General features: G+C 37.3%; 2 protein-coding genes across 6 annotated transcripts; both read left to right on the top strand.

Annotated features, from left to right (window-relative positions):
- The first annotated feature begins 1366 nt into the window (after nt 1-1366).
- LOC129578358 (trifunctional purine biosynthetic protein adenosine-3) lies at nt 1367-7801 on the top strand. Of its 5 annotated transcripts, XM_055466812.1 has the most exons (9): nt 1372-1712; nt 1854-1974; nt 2635-3079; nt 3420-3600; nt 3732-4200; nt 4286-4505; nt 4674-5362; nt 5491-5811; nt 5884-7801. In XM_055466812.1, exons 3-9 carry the CDS (start codon nt 2658-2660, stop codon nt 7671-7673), a joined length of 4092 nt encoding a protein of 1363 aa, XP_055322787.1. In that variant the 5' UTR covers nt 1372-1712; nt 1854-1974; nt 2635-2657; the 3' UTR covers nt 7674-7801. The 5 variants fall into 5 exon arrangements, with proteins under 5 accessions (XP_055322776.1, XP_055322787.1, XP_055322748.1 ...); XM_055466801.1 differs by having other exon boundaries at nt 1367-1974; XM_055466773.1 differs by having other exon boundaries at nt 1537-2492.
- A 3548-nt stretch (nt 7802-11349) lies between these two features.
- Nucleotides 11350-15029, top strand: LOC129566700 (hairy/enhancer-of-split related with YRPW motif protein). Its single transcript, XM_055442860.1, has 3 exons — nt 11350-13127; nt 13378-13595; nt 13730-15029. The coding sequence occupies exons 1-3, from the start codon at nt 12964-12966 to the stop codon at nt 14545-14547; spliced, it is 1200 nt and encodes a 399-aa protein (XP_055298835.1). The 5' UTR covers nt 11350-12963; the 3' UTR covers nt 14548-15029.
- Nucleotides 15030-18577: the final 3548 nt, after the last annotated feature.

The raw sequence follows: 18577 nt of genomic DNA, 5'->3' as shown, positions 1-18577 counted from the left end.
TTGCTTATTGAAACAGAAGTGAATAACGAACATTGATACACCCACATTTCGCCAGCTGTCGATGTATGCGTGTGTGGTGTGTAGTGGCTTCATAAGGGATTTTAATGAGTTTTTCTCGTCTCAATGAAATCGATATCTGTCAAGAAGGATTTTTCCATTACTCTGCAGAGAAGCATTTCTTCGAATTTTGGGAATTTCATTTGAAAAATAAGAATTACAAACATCGGCTTGAAATGCTGTGACCTATGAGATTTCAATTCCATTTTCACCTACTGCTGATCATTGTCTATCAACTGTTTTGTTTTCGATCTCAGGCATCATGTAGCTTGTTCTGATACCAATCAAATCAAATATTCTAATCCAGTCCAATGGAAATCTGCTGTTTATTTATATTAAGCAAAATTACCGATGATGCTGCAGGATATTTTGATGTTTAATATCACTCTGTTGGCTGATATATACACTTCTAAACAGCTTGCTAATGAGATAGAATTTAATAATTTTGTCATTTGACGATGTGAAGCATAGCAAGTTTGACCACATTCCCCAATAAACACTCACTTCATTCTATCCGCTTTATCATATGTAGTGCTGCTATACATTTGCATCCGTTGCCCTGGATGCAACCATATTTCAAACATGAAATTTTGTTTAAGACTTTTGTGAAATAAATTATTACCAGCGAACTATTTGGTTTGAGATATTGGTTTCAATTTTGTTAAATATTATTTGCATGGACAACATTATATGTAAAATTTTGAAATTTCCCCCAATAAAATAGCACAGCTTGGAAGTCTGTAAACCATCAGAGTTGTGATTTGATTTCGGTGTGTTATTGTTATTTTGCGTCTAACTCAAAAATAAATGTGAAACATTTCCCAAGTGTGTTCAGTGTGTTCCTATCAAACTGCAGTTGATTTTATTCAAGCTATACATAGCAGCACCTGTGCTCACCAATCATTGTTCAGCATGATTTTAATATAGCAAACGTTTTGGGAATACAATTTAGCGTCCAACAACCGTTTCAAGTCAGTGGAAAAAACATAAACCCGCAAAAAGTTTAAAACAACATATAAAGTCTTAAATCGCAATCCACTAATTTTACGTCCATTTCATTTGAAATGGTAATGAATAATTCCATGGAAGGAGATTTTATGGTTTATGTGCTGAAAACATTGCAATGTTGATATTTAACAACGAACTCGCAATGCGCATCTCTCAAGTAAATTCCCATTCCCTTCGTTCTAACAATGAATTGAAATGTGAATCGTTATTGGCACGCGTAAGCCGTTAATTTTGAGATTTCTATTTTGCCTAGATGGCGCTAAAATACTGCTAAGTGTAAACGAAATCACAATACAAACACAGTCCAGTACAGTATCTGATTTTGACAGTGTGCATACATCGCAAACACGTGTTGCTCCGAATATTTTGTGTAAATGGCATGTTCGTCACAAACCTGAGCATGTGTTTATGTGTTTTGCCGGTCGAATTGTGTACAACGCTCGGTCTGCATGTGTAACAATTCTGTTGTATGAGCATAGGGACTGGAATCCAGTAGGAATGTCTTCCGATTTATTCGGCAGTGTATTTTAACTCTATTGTTCACCAAATAAAACGTCACAGGTCACACTTTATCCACGAGATCTATTGACATTGTGCTACTGATGAAAACAAACCTCAAAAGTGTTTGCAACGAAACACAGATTTTGGTAAATTTTCCCTCTCACATTTTATGGTTTAACACCAAATCATCCACACGGTACATCTGTGCAAATAAAATCGTTTGTGCTTCATAAACATTGATAACCTTTGTGCGCCCTGACATCTCACATCACGGATTTTATCTCTAGCGGAGAGCAGCTGAATCGATTGAAAACAAGTAATTTATTTGTGACTCCATTAATTATCGTCACTAAAGAAAAGAATTCAGTTCGATTAACGATAGAAATAAATACGTCGAAGTGCTTAATCGTAAGTTTATTGTTTCCTTCGCCCAAGAACATTGTTTGAACAAACAAAAACCCAAAAGGCAAATATTCCAAACGCACGTTCCAAACCCATAAGCCAAAGCAAATTTACAAACAAATTTATTTTCCTATAACTTTATCTGACTTTGGCTGTTTTCGGTCCTGTTTGGTCGTCGTCGTTGTCGTCGTTGGGGTCTTGTGTAGACAACAAAACATAATAATAAGAATAAGCAATGAAACGAACGAGCGATAACATGATCCAGTAAACAGTGTGCTATTTGGATTTGTTCTTTGCAGCATATGAACAGACGAAACGTTTGAAATTCATTGATACACGAGACCTTGTGTGAATGTATTCAGAATGAACAAATCACAGTAGTGTTGGAACGCGTGACGTTTATGCTGACCACAATCATTTGCGTACACTCGTATTTGTGTTGCTTAATATGTGTGTAACGAGCCTTTGGAATGCTTGCCTTTGATTTAATTCCATCAGTCTGATTGATATTATTATCCCGATCGGTAGTGTGTAATTCATTTTATTCGTTTTTTTAAATATTTCATTAAAAAAAAATGAAAAAAAAATTCAATCAATTTGATTTTATTATTAATAAATTCATTTCGATTTCATTTAATTTACGTATTTGGTTTTTTTTGCGCACAGAAAAAAATAAAACGTTCACAAAAATGTCAAGCAAATCGATTTTAGTGATTGGATCTGGCGGTCGTGAGGATGCAATTTGCTGGAAACTTGCACAGAGCAACAAAATCGACAAGTTGTTTGTGTTGCCAGGCAGTTTTCACATTGGTAATCGGCCAAAAGTTGAACTGGTGAAAGATATTTCGGTCAAAGATCATGCGGCAATTGTTAAATTCTGTCAAGATCAAGGAATCAATTTGGTTTTTGTTGGACCCGAAGATCCATTGGCCGATGGCGTTGCTGATTCACTATTGGCAGCTAAAATCAAATGCTTCGGACCAACAATGAATGGTGCACGCATCGAATCAGACAAATCATGGTCCAAAGAGTTCATGGTTGCAGCACAAATCCCAACCGCACGTTACGAGAGTTTCGACAATGTCGATGCGGCCAAAGTATTCATTAAAAGGTATACATACACTTTTAATTAAATCATAATTAACGAAGGTACATATTACGAAACGATTTTTTAATACCATGACTACAAAAAATCTGCACAATAATCGTATTTTGTTACTAAAAAGACTTACTACTTATCAGCTCAATTTTTTGTGTGCATGCAAACAGAACGAAAAAAAAAACGCAGACAAATGCATGGATTATTATGTGAACGTGTTGTCTCCACCGAGGCAAAATTTCATTTAACAAATCAATGCTGTTTTTTTCCCTCACCCATTTTTAATCTGGTTGACTTTTGTTGCTGTTGATTTCATTATCATTTTTGTGATTGATTTTCCATGGTTGTTCAGCGCTTCGTATGACGCACTTGTTGTCAAAGCCAGTGGTTTAGCAGCGGGAAAAGGCGTTGTTGTTGCCAATAACAGAGAAGAGGCTTGTGCGGCTGTTGATGAAATCTTGGGCGATTTGAAATATGGTGCAGCCGGTAGCAAAATTGTTGTCGAAGAAAAACTTAATGGCGAAGAAGTTTCGGTGAGATTGTTTGTTTTTGTTAACGGCGATTGATTGTTGTTGAGTTATTGGGTGGAGGGGGGTTTGTGGAAAAATACGAACACAATTGATAAAAAATAATATTGTTTGTGTTTGTGTTTTAATCAATCAAGCTGCTGGCCTTTGTCGATGGTAGTACGGTGAAGACGATGTTGCCGGCACAAGATCACAAGCGGCTGAGTGATGGTGATAATGGACCGAATACGGGTGGAATGGGCGCCTATTGCCCGTGTCCATTAATCAATGATGCCGACCTTGAGTTTGCGCGGAAGGAAATCATCGAAAAAGCATTGACCGAATTCAAGAAGCGTGGAATCAATTACTGTGGTGTCTTATATGCTGGCCTTATGCTAACGGAAAACGGACCACGCACATTGGAATTTAATTGTCGATTTGGTGATCCAGAAACTCAAGTAATTCTACCACTTCTTGAAACGGATCTGTATGAAATCGTTGAAGCCTGTTGCAATGGTCAATTAAGCAGCTGCAATTTGAAGTGGAAACAAGGGAAATCAGCTGTTGGTGTTGTTATGGCCAGTGAACGCTATCCAGAGGCTCCAATCAATGGACGCAAAATTCTCGGTAAATTTCAATGGAAAATGAATATTTAAATCAATTTTCAATATTTTCCATTTTCATATTCAATGTCCGATCTATTCTACCATAGGGCTACCTGAGAAGGATACGGAAAAACGTATAGTTTTTCACAGTGGAACAACAAACGATGGTAACAACCAGTACGTCACCAAGGGTGGTCGAGTTTTAATCAACGTCGCCATTGAGGGCAATCTGTACAATGCTGCTGCCGAAGCAACGAAAGGTGTACAGGAAATTCAATTCACCGGTCGTCAATACCGTACCGATATCGCTCACAAAGCATTCAAAAAGTGAGTCAATCACAAATCATATCCATCATACTTGGATATAACGAAAACTCATCAAAACCAAATCATACCTACTTGTTCTGCCATTCGGAAACAAATAAAACACAATTTTTTTTCTCGATAAAAAAAAATCTAAATCATTTCCTATTTTTTTCATATTCGAATTGATAGGGGCTCATTATCGTACAAAGACAGTGGGGTCGACATTGTTGCTGGCGACGATTTAGTGCAGTTGATCAAGCCAATGTCGCGTGCCACACTGAGAAAAGGTGTAGTTGGTGGCATCGGTGGGTTCGGTGGCCTATTTCGTGTTAATGAATTGCAATATCCCGTATTGGATGGCCAACCACTAAATTACAATGATCCCGTTCTCGTTGAACGAACATCGGGAGTGGGCGCCAAAATGGCTTTGGCTATCGATTGCAACATTTTCAATACAATCGGTTACGATTTGGTAGCAACATGCGCAAATCAAGTGGCATGTACGGGTGCACAACCATTTGCATTCCTCGATTATGTTGCCTGCGGCAAATTGTTCGTTCCTGTGGTTGCTGGAATGGTTAAAGGTGTTTCGGAAGCATGCCAAGCAGCTAATTGCTCACTTTTGGGTGGTGAAACCGCTGAAATGCCATCGCTGTTCAAAGTCGGCACTTACGATTTAGTCGGCTATTCAATCGGTTGTGTTGAATTCGGAAAAGAGCTACCACGTTTCGATCTCATCAACGAAGGCGATTCAATTATTGGAATAAAAGCCAACGGGTTGCATTGCACCGGCATCGATGTTGTGTATGATATTATCAACGATTTGCATATCGACTACTTTACAAAGGCACCATTTTCAAGCGATAATAAAACATACGGTAAAATAAACTTTATTCTGGAAATCGGAGAGCCTGAAATAAAATTTTATTCGATGAACATTTGTAAATTGAAGCAATTTTTTTATATAATTTTTCTTTTATTTTTTCAATATTTGTTTGTTCAATAGCCGAAGAATTCCTAAAGCCATCTCGTGTGTATGTTCAACAAATTTTGCCATTGGCTACCAGCGGAGCTATTAAATCAGCGTCCTACATTACAAACTCGGGTTTGCAAGGCAGTTTAGAAGCCATCCTTCCAACTCAATATGGAACCGAAATAAATGTAGCAACTTGGGAAATTCCATCCGTGTTTGGCTGGATTCAAGCCAAAGCCAGCAAAATTACGGCTGTTGAATTTGCAAGCAAATTCAATTTGGGCATCGGTCTCGTTGCTGTTGTTCCAAAAGGCAGTACTGCTTGGAAATCAATTGATGGAGCTGTTGAAATCGGTAAGCCTGCATTGTTTGTTGTAAAAGAAATGTGATGAACAAATAATAACTTCAAACCTCTTATCCACGTAGGCAAGGTTGTTTCATCTAAATCACAAAGCAACCGTGTCAATTTCACTGGTTTGCAAGAGAGCCTCAAAAAATTATCGACAAAATTCATGGATTCAGCTGAAGTACACAATCTAAAATTGCAAGTGGGATCGCTGAAAAGTAAATTAAAAGGAAGTTTCGAAAAACTCTTGAGTGGAACAAACACTGAACATGTTTATGAGCGCTTCGGCCAAAAGTTTGTACGCTTGAATCCCGATGGTAGGCGACTGTACAGTGATCCAATTTTGGTAATTGGAGCAGATGGAGTTGGAACTAAGTTGAAAATTGCTCAATACATCGAAAAACATGATACGGTTGGCATTGATTTGGTTGCGATGAGCGTGAATGACATTTTGTGCAACGGAGCAAAGCCATTGACATTCCTCAACTATTATGCATGCGATCGTTTCAATGATGATAAATCGGTGGATATTATAAAGGGTATTGCTGATGGTAGCTTGTCCGGTGAATGTGCTCTGGTCGGTGGTGATCCGATTGAATTGCCCCAAATATACACAAAAGACGAATATGATTTGGCTGGTTTTGCGATGGGTGTAGTTGAAAATGGTAAATTATTGCCACGCGTCGATGAGATTGCCGATGGCGACTACGTAATCGCTTTGCCATCAAGTGGTGTGCACAGCAACGGTTTTAGTTTAGTACATAAAGTATTGGAAAAAGCAAATGCAACATACAAGGACCCAGCACCGTTCAGTCATAGTGGGAAATCGTTTGGAGAGGAATTCTTAACGCCCACCAAAATTTATGTTGCTCCAATGATTCCATTGTTAGAAGAAGGTAAAATTAAAGCCGTCGCTCACATCACTGGTGGCGGTCTACTTGAAAATATTCCAAGAGTGTTACCAGATCATTTGGCTGTTCACCTTGATGCCGACAAAATGTTTATACCGCCGATTTTCGCGTGGCTCGCAAGCGAAGGTAACATTGAAAATGCCGAACTTCAGCGCACGTATAACTGTGGCATTGGACTGATACTGGTTGTTAGCAAACAACATGCACTCGAACTTGAATCTCGCCTCAGGTTCGTGCTCAAAGCGAAGATTATTGGTGTGGTGAAGCAGCGTAAAGCCAATGAACCACGCGTTGCGATTGACGATACCAAATTCACGGCTACTTTAAAAAGAACACAACAGATTTTGACAAACCCAAAGAAACGTGTCGGTGTTTTGATATCAGGCAATGGAAGCAATTTACAAGCCCTCATCGATGCCACACGCGATACAAATTTCGGAATCAATGCGGAAATCGTTTTGGTATTATCGAATAAATCCGAAGCATTTGGTTTGAAACGGGCTGAAAGTGCAAAAATTCCAAGCAAAACAATTTCACATTTGAGCTATCGTTCGTGTGCAAAACCGAGAGAAGAATTTGACAAAGCTTTAACGGCTGAATTGGAAAAACACAAAGTGGATATTGTATGTTTGGCGGGATTCATGCGAATTTTGTCCGAAGGATTCGTTCGCCACTGGAAAGGACGATTGATCAACATTCATCCATCACTTTTGCCAAAATACCCAGGTTTGGATGCACAGAAACAAGCATTCGAGGATAGTCCACGCGACACCGTCAGCGGTTGCACCGTTCATTTTGTCGACGAAGGCGTTGATACTGGAAATGTAATTTTGCAAGAAACTGTACCAATTCACAATAATGACACACTCGATGCGCTAACCGAACGCATTCACAAAGCTGAACACCATGCATTCCCTCATGCACTTCGATTAATCGCCAATGATTTGATTAAATTCTGAAATTCCACCACAATATATAAGTAATTTCTCTTCTTTTTTTTCTTCAAATATTGTTACTTAGAAATTGTCACATTCAAAAATATTCTGTTATATTGTTTTTATCGAATAAAATCAAAGTTGAACCGAAATATAGCACCGAAATTACATTCAATTTTACTGCTGGGGAATGAAAAATTCTCACATCACAACAACCAAAAGAAAAACATTGTTCCTGTTCGAGCGTTCTAAATAGATTAAATACGGATCAGTAGCGGCAATGCATTTAAACGTAATCAAAAAAGACCCTCCTGCTGTACTCTATTGTGGTTACTATACAAACTAGTTCCCACACACTGTGTCACACAGTCATTGTGTTTACCATTCACACGGAGAGCACTGATTCACTTAACCGCTATTGCATGCAAACCACACTAGACACGTATTTGAATACAAAATTACGGTAACTGTTTCATCATATTTTTTTTTGTTTACGTTTAGGAAGGACCTGACACATTGAATCTATTTTGGCTTAAAAAGTATCGAGTTCAAGGATATTTTGTGATGTATTTTAGTCAACGGGATTTTTTTTATTCATTTTCTCTCTTTTTTCTGAAAGGATTAACACATCGGTCAATAAGTCCCGAGCCTAACCACCAAGTGGCAACACTAATGTCAAACCCATATCATTTTCGAAAACTACAACCTTTTTTAGGAATCCAGTCAAAATTTGAGCCAAATCCGACCATCAGTTCGCTAATTACAGCACTTTAAATGAAGCAATTTTCCAATTTTCCAAAATCATGGAAAAACTGCATTTCTCCTCTCGATTTGACACATGTATTCCAGAAGAAAAACGAGCAGGAGTACCAAACCCATACTATGATTAGTTTATGGCATCCTTAGGCTTTCGAAATCAATCATTAGATATGGAAGAATTGAATTTATGCATAGCCATAAGAGCGATTTTGTCGATAAGCCTCCAAATTGTTCAAAATATGTGGTTTTGGAAGAAATCATTGCCAAAATCCGTTAAGTGATATCGGAATTCTCAAATGTGATAGTTCATAGATTTGCTAAGGCCATAGGGCAACTAACTCAAGCTATAGTTACAACTTTGCATGGATATATGCATATGAAATACTCAATCGAAAAAGCCTTGCCGCGTTTTTGGATATGGAGTAGATAGAACAGTTTTTTGGGGATTCGAAGCCCGTTTGGAGCTGTATAAGTAAAATTTGAATAGGGTTTTGCCTTTATATATTAGAATTAATGTATTTTGAGTTCATTTGAATAGATTCGATCTATAAATTGCGGGTAGAAATCGCCAAAAACGGTTTGTAGCGACCAAGGTCGCAAAATATGAGTTCGGGCATTATTAGTGGATTTAGGTATAGAAAAATATTCGCGAACCAGTGGGAAAGATATAAAACAACATGAAAAGTCACTTATGCATCATTTTAGACCTATCCGAATGTCAAATCTTGATAAAACATAGCAAATTTGGCGAAGAAAACTATGTTGTTCAAATGCGAGTTTCATCCAGGTCAAAGAACTGTTTATATGGTGATATAATTGAACGAAATTGGTTTCAAACTGCTTCACTAACCATTGTATTTTTTAGGTCTGGTCATTCTCTGAACTCTCCACATGAATATACTTGAATACAATGCATCAGAAGAAAGTTATACCGTTTTAACGGCAAAATTGAAGCATTTTCGGGAGTCTTTCTCTCGTATAGCTGTAACTAGCAAACTGATGGTCGGATTTGGCTCAAATTTTGACTGGATTCCTAAAAAAGGTTGTAGTTTTCGAAAATGATATGGGTTTGACATTAGTGTTGCCACTTGGTGGTTAGGCTCGGGACTTATTGACCGATGTGTTATTGTTTAGAAAAGAGTTCTTTTTTATCGATTTTTTTCACACAATTTTTTTTTGTTTATTATGAAAGAAATGTTTGCTTTTTTGGAATGCACAAATGAAAAAAACAAAGTAGTATTTTTGCACTAATTTATCAGACTTAATAACTCCAAAATTTATGTTCCCAAGGATTCGAATGTGTTTTCACAGGAGAAATACGGAAAGAATGATCCTTGTCAACTTGTTTTATTGCGAATCCCACGCTTTTTTGTTCAACCGGTTCATTATTATTTATTTTTTGTCGAGTAATAATATGATAATCACTTCATTCACCGAACAAAGTGCATATATGAGAAACGTTGGTGATCTCAAAAATCATTGTGGGAGCGGGGCTGAAGAGCGTATATAGTTCGCGTGGTTGTTCCGTAGCACGAATAACAGCAATTAACCGAAGCGCTACGAAATATAAAGCCGAACGAATAAATCGAAAGGGAAAACAAGAATTGGTTCTGCCTCTTTGAAACATTTCAGATTCATTCCTTTTGCTCTTTTTTTGTCCTGCAATAAATACGAGCATAGTCAAGGCTGTGCCTCACAAACTTCATAGGAATTGCATTTAGACGAAGAAAAAGGAAAAAAAAATACACTGAAATAGGTATTAGCGTAGCTCTTACGCTAGCTATCTGCACTCAACTATCGTGCTAAATGCTCACCCTACCAAAAATGAATACGCGTGTCGTTCGTGTGTATGAGAACCGAGGCTAAAATCGTTCCCACGAACTGAACGCTATCGAAGCTGCGCCCCTATTTTTAGTGCATGGTGAATGTATGTTTTGTTTACAAGTCAATATGCTTACGATTACGAAGGGCATTTATGTGCTCGCTTTGCGTTCGATTGAAATTTTGTTGCCATAGAGCCTATTTTAGTCGGTCGATTCAGTCGGAGTGCCACATTCCACATTGAATCGTATTGAATTGTATGAGAGATTCGAGGGTAGTATTTTTGTGAGTAGTTTAGTCACTGTTTGAATGTTTCTTCATTCATGGTACTGTAAAACTATTCATTCGTCGATTTTAACGCGATTTTAGGTAATTAAACAGTCTTCCGTTTCATTCTCGCTCGCCAAAAAAAGCAATTTCGGTCTGCATTTATATTGACATTGCTGTGAATAATGGGTGTGTATTTCGATGGTTCAGTTGTGAGAGCCAATGTGACTTGTAAGTTGTGGCTCACATTGTTACCCTCCTTTTGATGCATCGGTCGCATGATTTTTCCCACGAATATTCCTGTGAACACTCCGTCCATGGGCTGAGAATGTGGTACTCTGTGTGCATTCGATTATTTGATAAAATAATATTTGTTATTGTTGAATCGGCGCGTGCGAAATAAATGAATACTTGTTTCATCGAAAGCAATTTTCTTCACTTCTTCGTCAAGTTTTTTTACTGCTGTTGTTGTTGTTGATGGACGTTTTTCTTTCAATTTGTTTATTACAACGCATGCAGACGTCCACTCTTCGCAGGATTATGATAGCAACAGCAGCATGGAAAAACAAACCCTGATGCAAATATGTATGGCAAATTGTTAAGAATTCACTTGATGCTCGTTCAGCGATCAACCGATAATTATCCACAATTGTATACTTGATACACGAACGGCGGCAAAGAATTTGTTCATGAGATCTATTTTAATATCGGAAAGCCTTTCGAGAAAGATAAAATGAGACTCATGAATTATTTTTACGTAAGCAATCAAATGCTATGGAACAACAAGAACAATCAATATGAACTGAAATGATTATTTTTAGCTTCTGTACAGAACGTTTATAAGAAGATTTGGTTCAAATTGAAAAAAGATGAACGCTATACCGTTCTAAAAAAAAAAATAATGAACTGATTATGGCTCAATGCGATTTGCAAAAAATATTTTTGGACGCATTTTATTGTCTGATTGTCAGTCACAACAAACAGAGAAAGAGAAAACGAAGAGAGTCGAATAAGCCGATTTAATAACGAAAATAAGAACGACCGTATTCGAAAATATTATTTTTGAAAACCAAAAGAAAATTGAAAAAATCCGATACATGGAAAATGATCTTGTCCCCCAATATTTATGTAACAAAATTAGATATGCGAATGGATTCCACAATAGAAACACAAGAAGCAGAAATGAATTTAGGCTTCCTGATATAAGAACTGAGAACGCAAGAAAATGTATATTGTACAACGGAGTAAAATTACTTAACGATTTGCCAAATGAACTAAAGAATATAAATAGTATTAACATATTTAAAAAGAGACTTGCCTTGCACATAAAAGAATAGGATTTAGGGATTTTATTAAATGTACAACCAAAAAAAAAGCGAAAGCTAATCACAAATAAAATAAAAATACATTCCCGTCTCAGTCCGTCTGAAAGATATATTTTCTATGATCGTAGAAATTCTTTTTAAGATTCGATCTTTAAATCAAAAATGTGCATTAAAAGGATTATTTTCCAAGTGCGTCAACCTGCCAAATAGAAACCGAAATAAAAAGCATCTTTCAATATATATTTTTTTTCTTAAGTTATAATGAGCAATTTCAGCCGCAACTTCAATGAAATATAAAAAAGTGCCAAAAATTCATGCACACGGACAAAGGAGTACACGTGACTCAAACAATAAAAATCATCATAGATTCAAGCAATAAAAACTACATGCAGAGTTATCGAATAAAATACCACAAAAAATCACATGAAATGGTGAAATGATTGGACGAAGATCAGAACGGAACAGCATTTCCTCAATGTTGGTGTTATGCTCTCTCACTCGTGTCCTTTGTAGGCATTGAAGAGACGAGTAAACAATTAATATGAACAAATAGACGGCGACGTTGACGACAACAAGGTGTTGTGTGTATTGGTCTGTGCGTGTACTCTTTGTTTGTGTGTATGTGTGTGTGTGTGAGTGCTGTTGATCAACGATATGATTTCGATAGTTTTTAAATGGTGCTAGACGACAGTGGTAGGGATGACGTCACGCACTGCATGCGTTTGGCGTACTCACTATTGCAGCCGAACGTCGTTCACACACGTGTATCAGTTCCTTTTCAGCATTTGCACTCGTAACACACATTTTTCGGTGCACTCCGTACTCGTCGCACAAATAAAGACTTAGAAAATTTAATTTTGAAAATTTGTTCTATTCCAACAAAGATAACACAATTTTTCGAAGTTCAACCAAAAGTGAAAATAACTGACCGAACCAAGGAAATTCAATTAGTTTTTGTATTGAGTCAAAAGTGAAGAGACATTCATGCATAACTTTGCCGGTTTTTTGTGATAAATTGAATTTTTTTTAAATTGAAATTTCGTAATTTGTGTGGGCAGTTGCAAAGAAATCATACAAGTGTGAAGATCGGAGATAAAGCAAGTATCTGGTATTGAAGAACGGAAATTAAATAAAAGACAGACATGGAACATCATCGCATTTACAATAATCCGCCTTTGCACTGGGGCTATTCGTCAACGTCGCACGCGATGCATAATACTTGGGTTCCGCCTCCAAGTCGTGGCACTAAACGATCTATCTCCGAAAGTGATTGCGAAGATAACTACTCGGAAACATCGTCCAAAGAGTAAGTATTGACATGGTGTTTGGTTTTTTTTAAAAATCAATAAAGACCGTTTCTGATTCAAGAATTAAAATTCATTTTATTTTTTTTTCCTTGTTCAAAGATTTTTCAATTATAAATTTGGATTTGATTGATATTTTGATGCATTATTTTTACTTCGGAATTAAAAAGAAGCGAAAATATTCAAGCATCAGCAAAAAAAAAAGTTGAAATAAAAAAGTCTAACGGTTTTTTCCTATGTTTTATTTTACAGTACATCGCCAAAAGGTGATGCAGACAGTTGCCAGCAATTGACCCGTAAGAAGCGACGTGGTGTGATTGAGAAGAAGCGTCGTGACCGGATCAATTCGTCATTGTCTGAGCTCAAGCGCTTAGTCCCATCGGCTTACGAAAAGCAAGGCTCATCGAAATTGGAGAAGGCTGAAATTTTACAATTAACTGTTGATCACTTGAAAAATCTCCACTCAAAAGGTAATCTCTACTCAACCAGTTTGAATTTAAAACGAGAATTTAAAAAACAACAAATCGGAACGTATCTCTCCTAAATATTCATCCATGACACAGGGCTAAATTATATTTTGCAATTTTTTTTCTATTATTTCTAGGAATAGATTCGATGACATTTGATCCGCAGCGATACGCGATGGATTATCACGTAATTGGTTTTCAAGAGTGTGTTTCTGAAGTGGCTCGATATTTGATTGCCCACGAAGGCATGGATATTCAAAATCCATTGCGGATGCGTCTGTTGTCTCATCTCCGGTGCTTTGCCGCCCAACGTGAGCTGTCAATAAAGTCAGCGACTCCGTCTGCCAATCAGAATTGGACAGCAACCACCCCAGCATATCCATTGCCACAGAATAATTACGCATCAACAACGACCAGTGCATTGGCACCACCGCCACCGCCACCACTCTTAGCTCCACGATCGTTACAAACACCCACCACATCAACAGTCACTTCATCGATATTGGCATCATCGGTTCCATCCAGCCCAGCGACAGCAATGTATTCCAGTAGCTACGCATCATCCTCCAATTATCCATACGTTCCAAATTTGGCGCCGACAGGATCCAGCGACATTTTCGCCGAACCACACACACCAACAAGCACCGCTGGAGCTGTGCCGTCAAACGAATCACTTTCAGCCCATGCACAAATGCAGACACATCAACAGCAACAGCAGCAACAGCAGCAACAAAATCATTATGTGCAACATCAAGATCAGAATGGGTCCACGTACACAGATCTGTCATCGACTCAGCGCAACGCTGTGGTTAGCATTGGATACACCAATCAGTATAATCCAATGTCGGGTTTCAGTCACACGGCTACTGAACACAGCCATCATGAAGACTCATTGTCTGGAACATACAATAACAAACCATATCGTCCATGGGGCGGCCCAGAAATGGCCTATTGAACCAACCAATTTTATGAATGCATTTCATTTTTTGTAGAGACAAAAATGATGACGATCTCCATTTTTATGTATAAAAATCCTTTTGAACTTTCGAAGAAAAACAAATTTTTCTAACAAAACGCACAACGTAAACGAAAATCACATAATTTATTAATAATTTTTACAACGAAATTCTAAAGCGGAAAGAAATACAATTTTCTCTCGCATATATATTTTTTGTAACGACAAGCGCCTAGTCATAGCATTGTAAGGATTGTATATATTTATATCAAATTATTTTATTTTTCTGAATTGAATGAAAAAGAACGTATTTTGCTCAACATAACTTAATGTTACAATTCAAATGTAACCAAGTCTAAGTCATTCCATTGAGGAAATGAGAACGAAAAAAAATTGTAGCTTTAAAATGGCAGGAACAACCATATATAATATAACAAACATATGAATTATTTATTTTTCCATACTTATTAAGACAAAAAAACAATATTTAATTTAAGAGAGAAAAGATTTTTTTGAGGAATGTTTATATGAATCTATTTATTTTTTTTGTATTAAAAATTGTAAACAAAAAGAACAATAAAAATTGTGCAAACTCAACAAGTATTGTTGTACAATGTACATGTATTGTGACGTCGAAATGAAATGACTTTTATTCGTATGTTTGTGAACAAACATCATATAGTCAAGTTTGGCACTGACACTCATTCCAGCGATTAAGAACTTTGCAGGCTGACTTTTCTCTCACGTATGAATATTATCACGTTAGTTTGGCACAGAATAAATCACATAATCCCATCTACTGGTGGCGCATGTTGACTGTTGAGTGATTGTTGAATGTCGTTGATTTCCACAGAGTGAATAATTGATAGTCCCAAAATAAGCAATTTGGAAACTCACAAAGAATCGAAGTTGGTGGAATTATTCCTTTTTTTTCGGTAAATAACAAGGCTTATGAGTGCGTGATTCGCATGTAGATCACGTTCGTAGGTGAACCTTTCGAATCAAGTGGCATTGTATCACATAAGCATCTAATGGATTTTCGGGAGCAAAAACGGATGGCAACAAATCGTTATCTACGTCTGTCGTACGGTTTTACATAATTCCCCAACTTACACCGAACAAAAATGGAAACGAGTATAAAGAATGCAAATTGCTGAGCGTATTTTCATGGGAAAACCGAATATTATGGTTATAATCACTTAAAGCACTTTATGGTATTTTCTTTCATTTCTTTTTTTTTGCTATCTGTTTTGCTTGTTAAACGCTGGGGAATTAGTCGGTTTTGGACGACCTTCAACTTCGACATTGTGCTGCTTTAAAATATGGAGAGCACATTTGAATGCACCTTCGTTAAACGTCGAACAGATGATTAAATAATAAATAAGCGGGATATTATTTTATCTTCTCAACCAAATTGATTGCCTGTGTGCGTGCGTATGTATATGTGTTGAGAGCGAGAAAGGACTGCAACCGGATCGGATAATTCTGACAATAATAGACGTTTCATTGCAAATTGATAACAAAAGAGCCCGAGAAGAAGGAGCAAAAAAAAGCGACCGAATTGAAATAGATATTTGAAAATGCTGCACACGAAATGGCTGACACATCGAAACAACGCAATTGGAACGAATGAACGAACGCAGCGCGCGTCTCAAAGTCATGCTCTCTCTCATCACGAACACACATTATGCATTGAATGAAAAAGTCTTCGTAAATATTGGAGAAGGAACCATGTTCGTCTAGACCTTTTGGCTTGAGCATGTAACGCTTATGCTACGTTGCAAATGCAATCAAATGTACACGGCGTGCGTTCACTCTGACAGTGTGTGGCTGTACAGCCATTGTTTGCCCCGTCGTCAACATCGTTCTATCAAAACCGAAATGGCTGCACATTTGTTTTTTCTTTTCCTTCTCATTCCAAAGTCAGAAGTGAACAAAAGTCTCTGTTTGTGCGGCTTGCTGACATCAATGACGTTGCTGCTATTGAGTAGTGGACATTTATTTGTGTCACAGCGAAAATACTTTCTCGGAATTATTGGTGGAAAAGTTTAATCAAACCAAAAACTTCGATGAAAAAGAAAACGAGGGAAAAAACCATCTCAAAGCCAAGCAATTTATTGCTAATTTTTCCTATTTGTTGCTCTATTCGGTGAACAGTGTTCACTGTGATTCTTTCATCTTCTGTCATTCTTTAGTTGTCCAATATATGTGATGCAGCCAACGTAAAGAATGTTATGACATTTTTCATTCTTTGTAGCATGATGGTGGTGGTGGTGCAGCAAATGGAACGACCTTTCACTTGATTGCTGACGTCCAAAAAGGACGAAATAAATTCATACCGTTCAAATTCATACATGGATGCTGCGAATATGGCGACAGCTTGAGTGCATTCATTCATTATATGTCTGTTTTTGTAATGCCTTCTGAACTTTGTTTTTTATGCGTTTTCATCCCAGCACATTCATACTATTCGGTGTATCAGCTCAAATGATACAAAGAAAAGTGGACAGTTTGATGTGTCGGGAGTATTTTTCACAAAGAAATCATCATCATGTCAATAAAATGACCATTCTAATGGTTTGTTTTTCTCTTCTATTCTCTTCTTTCAAATATTAGACGCTTTGAGTGGAATGCCCTGTGACAGACACGGAATGCAAATTATCACGAAATTCACGTCGAATCCACATATTAAAACGGTCAACTGTGTTAAATAGTAAGAATTTCATTGCAAAAAATCTCATGAATTGAATCCACTGTGCATTCGTTTTCATAGCACACACTTCATTTGAATAATTTCTCAATGTCCATTGGTCAGCAAATTCAGCTATAAATGAGGAAAAAGTAATTTGCAACGAGACAAAGAAAAACAATTTAGTGTGGTCAAAACCCTTGCGGTAAAGTGTCACGGACCACAGCACGCCAATTGGTAGTCAAACAATAACACCAAAGCTACAAAGAGTTGCTTGCTTTTCTTTGCTTCGTATTTTTTTTTTTCGCCGGGAAATTGTGTATTGTTCGATCGATTGAGAAATTTCCGTTGAAAAATATTTTCCATTCAGAAGAAAAACTACAGTGAGCCAATTTCAAATTGAAGCGTTCAATTTGCCCCGGAGGTGTTGCTCTGCTTGGTGTGGTGTGAAAATGCATCGATTGAGTATTCATGAGCAGCAAGCGTATAATAGCATTCCAACAAATTGCTGACCAAATGGAAAGATATGGTAGGGCAACGGCAATCGGCCACGGCCAGTTGCCAATGCCACAGTAACCGACACCAACTCAAATATGACATAGATAAACAAAGCAAAATGGAATATCCTTTCGCATTGTACAACTTAATGAAAATTGAATGCTTTGTAATAAAGGAACACTGTCATCGTGCGTTTGCTGTGAATGAAGCATGCATTTCCATTTTCAATAGGAGGTTTTTTGTGTGTCTCATTTCTTCATTTCAAGCGTATTGTTCGTATAGTGTGTGTGCATCTGTGGCTGGAATATCATCCGATAGTTGTTTTTGTAAGAGTTTATTGCCTTGCTACCATCAAGCCACGCTTCCACAAAGTGGAAAACTTTCATCAAAACCCTGGAGCCAATGCAATTTGTTTCGGCGAAAATGAATGTTGAGACAAACCGACAAACGGCCACCAGAAGCGATTGTAATCTTTCCTCATTATTTGGCATTTGTCTCTTTTGCAACCTAATCCCATATCGTTATCATTTTTTGTCGGTGGATTTCATTTTGGAGGAGTTAAATCAACCATAAGCGGACATACTTGCTTATCCGGTTAAAGAGGTTTTTCGACGACACAGTTTTCTCGTTATTTATTTTCACGTGGGCCACGTTTGAATGCTATCTGGTGAATAGCGTTGCAATCAACGGCTTCCGGTGGTCAATTTAGAAACCAACGTACCATCGATTATGGTTCGCTCCTTAACTATTAAATTTCCTGAATTTAGGCATATATTTCCGTTATCGTAGAGAGTATTTGCCATGTGCTCCATGGTATCCCATTCAAAGTTCATTAAACCAAAT

The sequence above is a fragment of the Sitodiplosis mosellana genome, unplaced genomic scaffold, assembly GCF_009176505.1.
Source record: "Sitodiplosis mosellana isolate CC-2019 unplaced genomic scaffold, AAFC_SMos_1.0 Smas_scaffold_1, whole genome shotgun sequence".
NCBI classification, from domain to species: domain Eukaryota; kingdom Metazoa; phylum Arthropoda; class Insecta; order Diptera; family Cecidomyiidae; genus Sitodiplosis; species Sitodiplosis mosellana.
The sequence above is the reverse complement of the archived record's forward strand: the minus strand, read 5'-3'. Positions and strand labels throughout refer to the sequence as shown.

Coding starts and splice junctions, on each gene's coding strand:
- LOC129566700 (XM_055442860.1), top strand. CDS start 12,964: ATGGAACATCATCGCATTTACAATAATCCGCCTTTGCACTGGGGCTAT. Junction 13,128..13,377: donor TCGGAAACATCGTCCAAAGA/GTAAGTATTGAC, acceptor TTTATTTTACAG/TACATCGCCAAAAGGTGATG. Junction 13,596..13,729: donor GAAAAATCTCCACTCAAAAG/GTAATCTCTACT, acceptor TATTATTTCTAG/GAATAGATTCGATGACATTT.
- LOC129578358 (XM_055466801.1), top strand. CDS start 2,658: ATGTCAAGCAAATCGATTTTAGTGATTGGATCTGGCGGTCGTGAGGAT. Junction 3,601..3,731: donor TTAATGGCGAAGAAGTTTCG/GTGAGATTGTTT, acceptor TAATCAATCAAG/CTGCTGGCCTTTGTCGATGG. Junction 5,363..5,490: donor AAGCGATAATAAAACATACG/GTAAAATAAACT, acceptor TTTGTTCAATAG/CCGAAGAATTCCTAAAGCCA.